The sequence below is a fragment of the Anthonomus grandis genome, chromosome 2 (genome assembly GCF_022605725.1).
Source record: "Anthonomus grandis grandis chromosome 2, icAntGran1.3, whole genome shotgun sequence".
Taxonomy (NCBI): Eukaryota; Metazoa; Arthropoda; class Insecta; order Coleoptera; family Curculionidae; genus Anthonomus; species Anthonomus grandis.
The window spans coordinates 5,634,953-5,647,783 of NC_065547.1; the positions used below are offsets into that span (position 1 = coordinate 5,634,953).

The 12,831-nt window shown below is 36.8% G+C and overlaps 1 protein-coding gene and 1 long non-coding RNA gene across 2 annotated transcripts; one reads left to right on the forward strand and one right to left on the reverse strand.

Annotated features, from left to right (window-relative positions):
* Positions 1–5,997: 5,997 nt before the first annotated feature.
* Positions 5,998–7,268, forward strand: LOC126750527 (ankyrin repeat domain-containing protein 49-like). The gene is made up of 4 exons (XM_050460168.1): positions 5,998–6,190; positions 6,301–6,606; positions 6,832–7,027; positions 7,095–7,268. The coding sequence occupies exons 1-4, from the start codon at positions 6,112–6,114 to the stop codon at positions 7,114–7,116; spliced, it is 603 nt and encodes a 200-aa protein (XP_050316125.1). The 5' UTR covers positions 5,998–6,111; the 3' UTR covers positions 7,117–7,268.
* Positions 7,269–7,514: 246 nt separating this feature from the next.
* On the reverse strand, positions 7,515–12,049 carry LOC126750528 (uncharacterized). Its single transcript, XR_007665745.1, has 3 exons — positions 11,699–12,049; positions 11,431–11,538; positions 7,515–11,314 (listed from the first exon to the last, which is right to left on the reverse strand). It is a non-coding gene; the product is annotated as an uncharacterized LOC126750528 (long non-coding RNA).
* Between the last annotated feature and the right edge of the window lie 782 nt (positions 12,050–12,831).

A 12,831-nucleotide genomic window follows, 5' to 3' on the forward strand; every position in this document is an offset into this window, starting at 1 on the left:
CGTTGGAATTTTCCCGATAGCTCCCATAGAAGCCGAGATATCGGCCTTCAAAGTGTGGGTTTTTTTCATTTTTCGGGTATACCCCCCGTTTGGATTTTTTCAGAATTTTTTTTTTTCGAATTCGAACTAACTATACCAGCGGATTGTTCTCATCAAGTAGATCACGAAAATACCGGGTTATAAGAGAATCCGAGCAGAACTAAGAAATCGAGTATTTTTTTGACCTCGTTTTTTAGGCCAAAAATGGGCATCAAAAATGCCATATCTCGGCTATTATAAAAGCTACGACCTTGTGGATCGTCTCGTTGGATTCAGAAGGACGAAACTAAGATAAAATCGTTGGAATTTTCCCGATAGCTCTCATAGAAGCCGAGATATCGGCCTTCAAAATTTGGGTTTTTTCATTTTTCGGGTATACCCCCCCGTATGGATTTTTTTCAGAAAATTTTTTTTTTTCGAATTCGAACTAACTATACCAGCGGATTGTTCTCATCAAGTAGATCACGAAAATACCGGGTTATAAGGGAATCCGAGCAGAACTAAGGAATCGAGTATTTTTTCGACCTCGTTTTTTAGGCCAAAAATGGGCATCAAAAATGCCATATCTCGGCTATTATAAAAGCTACGACCTTGTGGATCGTCTCGTTGGATTCAGAAGGACGAAACTAAGATAAAATCGTTGGAATTTTCCCGATAGCTCTCATAGAAGCCGAGATATCGGCCTTCAAAGTTTGGGTTTTTTCATTTTTCGGATATACCCCCCCGTTTGGATTTTTTTTAGAATTTTTTTTTTTTCGAATTCGAACTAACTATACCAGCGGATTGTTCTCATCAAGTAGATCAAGAAAATACCGGGTTATAAGGGAATCCGAGCAGAACTAAGAAATCGAGTATTTTTTCGACCTCGTTTTTGAGGCCAAAAATGGGCATCAAAAATGCCATATCTCGGCCATTATAAAAGCTACGACCTTGCGGATGGTCTCGTTGGATTCAGAAGACTGAAACTAAGATAAAATCGTTGGAATTTTCCCGATAGCTCTCATAGAAGCCGAGATATCGGCCTTCAAAGTTTGGGTTTTTTTAATTTTTCGGGTATACCCCCCCGTTTGGATTTTTTTCAGAAATTTTTTTTTTTCGAATTCGAACTAACTATACCAGCGGATTGTTCTCATCAATTAGATTACGAAAATACCGGGTTATAAGGGAATCGGAGCAGAACTAAGGAATCGAGTATTTTTTCGACCTCGTTTTTGAGGCCAAAAATGGGCATCAAAATAGCCATATCTCGGCTAATATAAAAGCTACGACCTTGTGGATAGTCTCGTTGTATTCAGAAGGCCGAAACTAATATAAAATCGTTGGAATTTTTCCGATAGCTTTCATAGAACCGGAGTAATCGGCCTTCAAAGTTTGGGTTTTTTCATTTTTCGGGTATACCCCCCGTTTGGATTTTTTTCAGAAATTTTTTTTTTTCAAATTCGAAATAACTATACCAGCGGATTGTTCTCCGTAATCCAGCCGAAACCGTAATCCAGCCACCTCCTGGAGTTTCAACTTCAGTCTGCTGTACTTGAAAATGTTAGCACAGGGAGCTAATTTTGACCATTTTTTTACAAATGTCACAATAAATCCACAAAACACAAGAAATTATTATTTATTTATTATTATTTATTATTATTATTATTATTATTATTATTTGGAGCCAGTTAAGGCTCGCACTCCCTCTAAGAGGGGGGGGGATCATTTACTTATCCAAGATACCTGCGATATCAAAAGGATTAAGCTCTGTTGTCTGTGGGGGCCTTTTCGGTGTCCTTAAGTGACCTGAAATGTAGAGTTATCTCCTAGAAATTTCCGGGTGCTGCGAGCAGTTGCCAGTAGTACTGCCTTTTGCATGTGCTTATATAGATGTTCGCCATTCCTAGTTGTTTAAGGTATTCCAGTAGACTCTTCGGTATTACACCCGTTGTCGATATAACAATTGGGATGGTCTGAACATTATCCATTCTCCATTGCCTTCCGATTTGAATTTCTAGATCTCTGTATTTGGCGATTTTCTCAGTGTGTTTCTCTTGCAGATTATTGTTGTTCGGTATGGCTACGTCAATTAGAGTTGTTTTCCTGGAAATTTTATTTATTAAAATAAGATCTGGTCTATTATGCCTTACATGTTGATCGGTAAGTATACTGCGGTCCCAATATAACTTATATCGGTCATTTTCCACTACAGGTTCTGGAGTATATTTATAATACGGAACCTTCTCTGTTCTAATAAGTTCCAACTTCATTGCCAACTCTTGATGCAAAATTTTCCCAACTGAGTCGTGCCGCTCTTTGTATTCTGTCGCTGCAAAGGCCTGACATCCTCCTATTATGTGCTGGATTGTCTCTGATGTTTGGCATCCATACCGGCATTTGTCGTTTTGTACGGACGGATCTCTGACGATGTGCTTAAGATAATTTCTTGTTGGTATAACCTGATCTTGGATGGCGAGTAGAAAGCCCTCGGTTTCTGGAAACATCTTGCCTGATACCAACCAATAGTTCGACGAAGCAGTGTCGACATGATTTTGGCTGATCTCATTAGGATGCCGCCCATGAAGGAGCTTCTCCATCCAGATGCGGAGTTTTTCCTGGTCCGTATGATGGTAGCTGCGCGCTTCCTCGCTCTTAAGTTGTAGAGGAGTGGAATCGTCTATTTGATTTATTGCGCGATGCAGCGTGGAATTTTCTCCTTGCCTGTAAAAATAGGATCTTAAGTTAGTGATTTGTTTTTCAAGTTGTTTACCCAGATCTATTAATCCTCTTCCTCCAAGGTGGCGGGGAAGCATTGTTCTTTCAGTGGCACTTCGAGGGTGGTGGTTGTGCGTTTTAGTAAGTAGGGTCCTCACTTTTCTTTGTAGCCTTTCTATGTCTGTCCTACTCCAATTAATTACCCCAAAAGAATAACTAAGAGCTGAACATGCGTAGAAGTTAAGTGCCTTAAACATATTTTTGCTGTCGAGATTGGTTCTCAAAACTTGTCTTACCCTTTTCACAAACTCGTTAGTCAGTTCGCATTTCATTGTTTGTTGTTCAATCGTTTGTGATTGTTTCATCCCCAAGTATTTGTAAATTTCGTGTTCGCCCATGGCCTCCATGGTCTGGACATTCTGCATCTGATATTCTCCTGGCTGAATTTTTCCTCGGATTATATTGAGAGTACGGCATTTATCTAGTCCAAATTGCATGTCGATGTCGTTGGAGAACTCTTCTACTATATGCAGCATTTGGTTTAGTTGGTTCCTAGTTGCAGCCATTATTTTTAAATCATCCATATACAGTAAGTGATTTAACTTTGCAATCTCGGTGTTATTATCTCGGATGCTAAACCCATAGTTGGTAGAGTTAAGACGGTTCGAAAGAGGATTCATAGCAAGGCAGAACCATAATGGGCTCAGTGAGTCCCCTTGGAAGATTCCTGTTTTAATTGGAATGTTGTTTGTACTTACTGCGCTTTTACCCTGTACTTCGAGCTGGAGCGTTGTTCTCCAACTTGTCATAGCGCTCTCTAGAAAAGACAAAGTATTACCATCAACTTTATACACTTTTAATATGTTTATAAGCCATTCGTGTGGTACTGAGTCGAAGGCTTTCTTATAGTCTACGTAGGCAGTAAAAATATTTCTCTTGTTGTGATATGCCTGGTTGTTGATGACAGAGTCGATAATAAGTTGTTCTTTACACCCCATAGACCCTTTAGCGCATCCTTTTTGTTGTGCGGCTATGATGTTGTTTTCCTCACAGTGTTGATAAATGCGCTGTGTTAAACATGAAGTGATAATTTTATACAAAGTAGGTAGGCACGTTACCGGTCGGTACTTAGACGGATCTTGTGTGTTGTTCTGGTCTTTAGGCAGTAGATAGGTTACTCCTTGCGTTAGGAACGCTGGCATTGCCTGTGGGTTAAGAATAACGTGGTTAATTAATTCTGAGAGTTTAGGATGCACACTCCGTAGTTTCTTTAGCCAAAAGTTATGAACTCCATATGGGCCCGGTGATTTCCAATTATGCAGTTTTTGGAGAATCTGGTTGACTTCCTCGATAGTGAATGGTCGATGTTCCATCTGGTTATATTTATTACTGTTTTGTTTCTCTTCAGTAACCCAGCTTGCGTTGATATTGCATGTTGTTTGAGTTGCAAGTTGTTTGGCCCAAAAATCTTGAATTTGTTCTTTCGTGGGGTATTGCTTATCTGGGTGATCTGATTTTGAATTTAGCTCTCTATAAAAATTTTTTTCGGCCTTTTCAAAATGAAGATTGTCACGTTTTCGGTTATTACTGGTCTTGTATCTTCGTAGGCGCCCTGAAAATAAGGAAAGTTTCTGTTTTAGAGTATCCAGGCATTGTTGAGCTGTATTATTTTCTGGTTCATGCCGAGTGTGGATGTTGTTTCTCTGCAAAATTTCATCAACTTTCTGTTTTAGTCTATTTGTTCGTGTACTCCTCGGATATTCTGTTAGTTGGCCGATATCTTTTCGAAACCTCTGAATTTTTCGTTGACGTCTAGTCTCCCATGGCGGTATCGGGAGCTCGGTTCTTGCAGAGTCATTGTGGATCCTTATCTTAATCTTCATGGTTTTAGCAACGGCAGTTGCTGCGCTATAAACTAAAAGGTGAAGAGATTGCATGTTATTAATATTTAAAAGATATGGTGGAAGAATTTTGGTGTTTAAAAGTTCCATAATTTGACCTAGTTTTTTTGAAGAGTTTACTTTTGGAAGTTTGGGTCTTATCAGTGGGTCTCAAATTCTAGCATCGCACGTGCCATTTCTGCAGATAGTTCGTGATATAGCTCAAAATTGTCCTCTTGGGTGTTTTCGGTAGTGTTAAGTTCCTGTGTGTTATTTAATACGTTTTCTATTACAGGTTGCTCCTCAGCTGGTTCACTGTTAGCGGGGTCTTGTTCGTTGTTAGTTTGCGCTTGTATTTCTTCTTTAATGGTATTAAGTCTTGTCTCTGAAATTAGGTGATTACGCATTATTACCCGATACTGGTCTTCTACTCTCTGTTCGGTAACTTGGAGATGTGGATAGATTTTCCTAAATTCGGCATGTAAAGGTTGTCTGTAGCCGATCATTTCTCGTCCCAGGTTGGTCACTTTATAAAAGCTGCGCATGACGGTTTCATTCATCGCAGATGTCCATTTCATACGCTGTCTTTGTAGTCCCGCCTGGCTGAGCGCTGGCTGAATTTCCTGCCCAGCACTTTCAGCGAGGGGGGCTCGTGATGGTGTTGGGCCCTCCTGGTCGTTTTGTTGTTGAAAAGGAGGAGGTGTAGTTTCTTGAATGACAGGTTGCCGCCTCCTTAACTCCCTGCCACCGACGGTCCGCATACTGTCATGCCCAGCGCCGGCTCCAGACATGCCCTGGCGATCCCCAGGCAGCGACCTTTCTCCAAGGCATCTTCCGCTTCGTGTCTCCATTTCCATGGGTGTACCACCATTTAACCCTGGTGGTCCAGGTTGTTCTTTTAGTGGCCTTTTACGACAGGCAGAACGTAATAATAATAATTATTATTATTATTATTATTTATGGCCTTACATAATGTCCTTTATGTTACTTGAGTATCACCATTCTAGTCTTCATACTCCATTAGTGATTATTGTTCCTGTACTTTATTATTTACGTTAGTTTTTGCACAGAACTCACATACCACACAACAAATAGTTTAAATGTTTGAATAAAAAATAACCGTTTATTGTTTTCTATTTAAAGGTTTAAATAAACAAATCATATTCGCTAAATAGTTAAAATCGTTTTAACTTTTTTGCGAATATCCGCTCTTTCGCGTAGACGAATTTCGCTTTTATGTGTATGGGTAAAATATGCGAAAAATGTGTGAAATAAAAATTGTCTGTCAAACATCCGCGAAATTCGCCCTACTTCAATATTGAGCTTAAGGAATGTTTGCCTTATGCAAAGAAAAGTGACAGCACTGACAGCTGTCAATGTTAGTTTGACACATAATGTCATAACAAACCGGCATATTAAAAGAAATTTAAAAATATTTTAAGTTTTCATAAATTTTCTTTTATTTACCTTGAATCCCACCTTTTGTGGCACTAAAACCATGACAGACGATTCACAATTTCTTGTAAGCGGCTGGGAAGATGATGCAAATGATGTTGACGATAGCAGAAACCCATCAGGTAAACCAAAGGCCCTGATCCTACACCTAAAAACCCCTTATTCTTACACCATTCCATATAGCAAAACAAGAGCTATCCATAAAGATAATACAGTTCTCTTGCCCTTAAAGCCATTGTCGAATACAAAATCCTAGAGGCATCTGAAAATGGTGACTTAGAAACCATCAAAGAACTTCTCCGGCAGGACCCTAATTTGGTCCACACTACAGACAAAGACAACTACACTCCCTTACATCGTGCCTGTTACGCCAACAACTTGGAAGTTGTAAAATATCTTGTAAGCAATGGGGCCAACTTGTCTGCTAAAACAGAAATGCAATGGGAACCTTTACACTCTTGTTGCCAGTGGGGTAACTTTAAATGTGCCGCTGTGTTAATACAGCATGGGGCGAACGTTAATGCGGTGTCTGAAGGAGGTAAGTCAAGTTAATATAATAAATTCAGGAAAATATTTTTTAATGAGATGCATTTACCTAAGTAGAGCAAGCAAGAGTGCATAAATTGCTGTATAAAAAAATATTTATAAATGAAGAGTATTGATTATAAATTAAAGAACAAAAACAAGAAAATATATCATTTAAAATTGCATTAATTTTCCTAAGAGAGTTTGCCAATACTAAGGGATAAATGTGTTTCTTTAGGTCAAACTCCATTGCATATTGCAGCTACTCACGGGAAGAATTATGATGTGATTCAAATGTTACTGTTGCACCCTTATATTAATCCTTTTATAAAGAATAACAGTGGGGAGACTGCGGCAGATATAGCCAGAAGGAGTTCTAAGTATTATAATGTGTTCGATATGGCCGATCCACTTTTGAGTGTTAATAACATTGAGTAAGTGGTACAAAGAAATTTCCTTGTTGAGGACTTTTGACTTCTAAAGTTTTTTTTTTATTTACAGGTTGCTTGAATGTAAGAAGTAATTAGTAAGTTTAGGTTTATAAAACAAGTATTTTATTTGTTATAGTGTATGAAATGTGATGGAAATGGTAGGTATTTTATTTATTTTTTTTTATAATATTTGATACCAATTGTTGAGTAATAAAAAGGTTTGTAAATAATTATTTCAATTTTATATCCCAGTGTTTTTTTTTATATTTGCAGCCAATATATGATTTTAATGGTTCTAATCAGGTTGTAAAAGGTTTTTATTGAGGAAAACATTTTTTTCTCCAACACATTGTGCATTTTTCACAAAATATAAACATTTAGTTCTTTATCATAAGTTATTGAAAATTCAAATTCACTTTCTAATAACATATGATCAAAATTTGAAATGTTAGTAAACTTAGAAAGTTCAATGATGTCTTCTCGGATAAGTAATTGATCTATGAAAACATGACAACATGATATAGTTTGTTATGTTTGTATTTTTGTAGATAAAAGTTCATCAGTTCTCAACCAATGTTCTGGTACGCACAAGAAATGTGGGCTATTATAATGTTCAAGAAGTACGGTTTACTCATCAACCTTGTTATGGATCAACTGGATATTTATTTATTTAGCAGTTTATTTCCAACAGGCAAAGCCTAGTTACAGGAAAATCTACAATTAATGCTTTGAAAGTGTAAACAAGTATTAAATTACTATAAATTAAACAAACATCATGTATATATCAAAATTAAAGGAGATGTAAATTAACATTAGAATGAAAAAGAAAGGGATTCATGGGGCAAGGGAAAAAAGGAAGAGAAAAGGAATTATGGTAACTGTTGGTTTGTCTGAGACAAAACTAGATCCTTTATGGAGCATACAAATATGTCACAGGTTGATGATACTGAATTAAAAATTCGGCACATTTGATATACGGGATCCTGAAACCTAATGTTAGTTCTGGCGCGCGATCTAAGGCAAAAGTGATAATTGCTCTAGAAGCAAATCGTGGTACATGAAATAGAATATCGTTCAAGAGAGGAGGAGAATTTATTTGATTATTAACCAACTTCCATAAGAATGTTACAAAATGAATTGTTCTCCTCATGGCCAGAGATTGCAGATTAAATCTACCTAACATCAGATCATGATCATGTCCCCTAACAGGATATATTCCATCCTCACGAAACATAAGAAACTTTAAAACCCTTCTCTGAACACTCTCGATGTAGCCAATATGGCATTCATAGAAAGGACACCACACCAAGGAACCATATTCCAGTCTTGATCTAACAAAGGAAAAGTACAATTGTTTTATTGAGTTGTTAAAGAGTCGGCTATTTCGAATGATAAAACCCAGAAGTTTCAACGAGGAGGTCACTGTCTGTTCAATATGTGGCACAAATGTGAGCCTATCGTGGAATACAACCCCTAGATCTTTAATAGAAGTACTTCTACAGAGGATTTGATTGTCTATATTGTAATTAAACAAAACAGGATCCTTGGTTCGGTGAAAGGAGATTACACAGCATTTCGAGATGTTAAGACATAACTGATTTCGACTGCTCCATCCCCTAATTAGGTCCAAGTTACTCTGTAAGAACAAGCAGTCCAAGATACTATTGATACACCAGAATATTTTCAGATTATCAGCATAAGCTAGTCTAAGGCAGGAAATCAATTCTATAAGATCATTAATATAAAAGATAAAAAGAAGTGGGCCGAGATTGGATCCCTGTGGGACTCCAGAAGTTGAAACAAAGGTATTAGATCTGCAACCTTCCACCTCAACAAACTGTAGACGGTCAATAAGGTATGACGAAAGCAACGAAATTAGCCTTTCTGAGAAGTTTAATTGCTTGTTCAATTTTTCCAGCAGAATGCTATGATTTATCTGATCGAAAGCCTTACTGAAATCAGTATACACCACATCAACCTGACTTTTTCTATCGAGGGCTGAAGAAATAAAATGAGTCACATTACAGAGGTTAGTGATGCACGACCTTTTAGGAATAAAACCGTGCTGATCTAAAAATTTCTATAAATTCTAAAAATCTATAAATTTTTGAGAATACTTTCTCGTTTTTCAAATGACACTCCACATGGTGCTTTTAAAGGAGAGGGTGCAGGCATTCCATTTTTTTTTCATATTTTTTTTACATAAAAAATCTAATGTTATATAATCATCTTTCGTTAAATCAGATTTACATTTTAATTCATAACTTCCCCTTATAGCTTTTATATTAACAATGTCTGCTAGATATAATCTGTTTTCTGCCTTTTGTATTTTTTGTTGTGACTTAAAGTCTTTCCAAACAAAAAAATCCGAACAAAAAACAAATAAAGTACTGCATTTCTTTTACCTCTACTTTTGACTTATTCGCACTTTGAACAGCATCTGAAAAATCTTTAAAATCATAGGTCTTTTTCTGCTTCTTCAAGGCAGCTTCCACCTGATGGGGGAAGCTATCAGCCGACATAAATGTATGACCCTGGGACAAAGTAGTGTATGTTTATTTCATTAATGGCCATTTCATCCGAATGCACAATATAAATATATCAAAAATGCTAGAAAACACCAATTTTTATTTTTGCTGGAGCAGTTGTCCAGCCATAAGATAATCCGTGGTGAATCTCTGTATTTCACAAAGAATGCATAAAAAGTACTGACGATATCCTCTTTATTTCCCGGTGATGCCCTCATGCCATATGCAGGCATATGGCTTATTGTTTGATTTTTTGCCAACTGGAACAAAACTTTCGTGATATGCGACTATTCTTTTTGTAAAGATAACTTTTTTAATACAGTCAATTCGTGGCAGCAAGATAAATTTCTGGAGGTCTGCTGAGCAACAAACTGTACCATCTTCAAACGTCTGTTCAGCGTGTTGTCGATACAGATTTCGAGCTGCACTGGCTTTATCTATATGTTTTTTCCAGATTTCACATTGCTCACAATCAGGTTGTAGATTGTCCTTCAAATGGCCATGCAATTGAAATTCTTCACAACCTTCGCATTCTTCGTGACCTAGAGATGCAAATGATATACGTAAGTTCTTCACTTTTCGGCGATACAATTCATACGACAATTTAAAACTGGGGTATTTCTTTTTAAAATCGTCAAACATTAGGGAAATGTTCACATCACTGGGTAAGTATCTACTGTGCGGCGCGTGCTCGCGGCGATAATGAGAGATTGTGGGGTTAAACGATTCAATGTGCTGTTCAAGTAAGTCTTCGTGTTCACATTTATTGTGTTTGTTGCGTTTCCGGCGCTGGTCTCGATTTGGTTGAAGATTTCCTTTTTTGTTTTTGATAAAACTTCTGTTATCACCCGATCATTAGTTTTCTTATAACCTAATGTGGTAAGGAAAAATACCTTACAGACTTCATGAGTAACTGCCTCAGTTAATAATTTTTCGTCGCAGAAATAATACTTAAAAGTATTTTGTTTTTTCTCACTTTCTGCAGACTTGGGTCGCCTTTTCAGTGCCAAGCGTTTGCAGGTATTAAAAATAAATGTTCGCCGTTCTAACCAAGACAAATTCCAAAACTGCTGATTGATTTCAGAACGTCGAACTTCTGAGATTTTAATATTGCATTTTTTTCTGCATTTATCACGATCGCACGGCGGCAACGGTCTATGGTCTTCTCTTATCTGGTTTAATTTTATACGTTTACGTGTTTCCAACGTCAGGTCATATTTTTTTCTCTTTCTCAAGTTTCCCTCTTTAGTATATAAGTTATCCGGTTCCAATGCATGTTCTTCTTCTACGACGTTCTCTGTCAAAACTGGGATTTTAGGGTGATCATCACTTAACTCGTTTGCATTCCCTTCTCCAAGGTTGTCTGCTGAACCTATGATTCCACCCTGATCAGCACTCAACTGAACTTCAAGTTGATGTTCTAGGTTGCTTCCATGCGTGAAGAGATTTACCGAATCGCCTTCAATGTGATAGTGGCCTACTTCTCTCTCTGTTAAAACATTCTTTACTTGCATTGCATTATTTTTTTGTTCATAGTTATGTATGAATAGTTATGTATGTAGATTGATGTATCAAAATACATTGATTGTATCAAAATACAATGGACCTGCATCTGTATTTTGGTTAAAATGGTGTATTTGTTCAGTGGTAATATTTTCAGCATCTATCCGTTGTTCTATTATGATGGTATCAGGAAAATCACTTCCCGTAGCCAGTACAGTTATATTTGAATGTGTGTTTACAATGCACTGCATAACATCATCTGAAAAACAAAATTGCTAGAAATTTAAAGAAGTTTAAATTATCTAGCAAAGACAAAGAAACATGCCTCAAAGCGCGCATTTTGCACAAGAGATTAAAATTATAAAATTAACTTACCATCTAGTGGAATTTCTGCTAGTTCTTGAAGCACATCTTAATCAGAGGGGTCTGGAAATGCAGTCAAACCAACAGGAACATCATTTTCATTACTAATAATATTGTAATCTGAAAAATAGAATTATCTGAAAAACTTGCAAGATTTTTCTACCAGAAAAAAATTGGCAGAAATTTAAAGAGGCTTAAATTGTCTAGAAAATATAATGAAAATGTTTTAAATTAAACGAATTTTTTTTGCATAAGGGTTTAATATTAAAAATAAACTTACCATCGAGTGGGATTTTCTCCTGTCTCCTGAAAGTCCTGCAAAATATCTTGTTCCTGTGGTCCTAATATCTTGTCCCCATATTTATTATCACAAGAAACCAATGTATATAAAAAATTATTTGAAACAACATTTTCTTTATTACACATAGATAACCGATGTATTGGTTTTTGGTTTAGATTGTGCCTTCACAAGTGTCATTATTTTATCACTACGCTTTGACATTGTCAAAACCGGCGTATTTTGTCACTAATAAATTAAAAAACAAACTTCCAAGCCAACTTATAATGCAACGAATTAAAATCTCCACGTGTTGTTTATGTTTAGCCAAACGTTGTCAGTGTGCGTCGCCATCGTCTAATTTCGCGCAAAACAGACATTCCAGACGGTCCAGCATAAAAACATACATTTATTTTATTATTGTAACCATAATATTATTTGTTGATGCGCTCAATTAAATTGAAGGAGTTTTACTGCGCAAAGTAGCAGTAACAGATACTTGCTTAATAAGAGTGTAGTATATGCATATCATTTACTGCGGTTTAGTTTAGTACATGACCGATACTGCGCTTTTATTTAGTATGTACGGTAAATTGTGTATATGCTGCAAATAAAATTGACGTTTTTTTAAATTTCTTATGAAACATACTGCATTTTTACTTAGCAATAAGATACCTAATTGCACATAGAATCCAAAGACCAAAAAAACAAATTTTGCTAATTTTTGCACATACGGCACTTTCGTTAAGCAGTTAAGGCAGTATAGATCTCTACTGTTTGCCATCGAATACAACACATGAGCTTCAACCCCTCGACAAATCTGTATATCGTTCATTTGAGCATCATTGGGATAATGAGGTATTATTATTCTTGGATCAGAAACCTAACAAAAAGCTGACCAAATCACGTTTTAACATCATACTTTCAAATGTTTGGTCTAAATGCATGACACATAGTAACATCATAAACAGTTTTAAGGCTACTGGTCTGTTTCCATTAAATCCCGAGGCAATTCCAGAAACAGCATTTGCTCCTTCAATTCTCTCAGGCGTACCGGCACCGGATGATACCAATAAAGAAAATAGGCGTCCACCTGAATCTCCTCAACCTGGTCCGTCTGGAATGGCATCCAACAA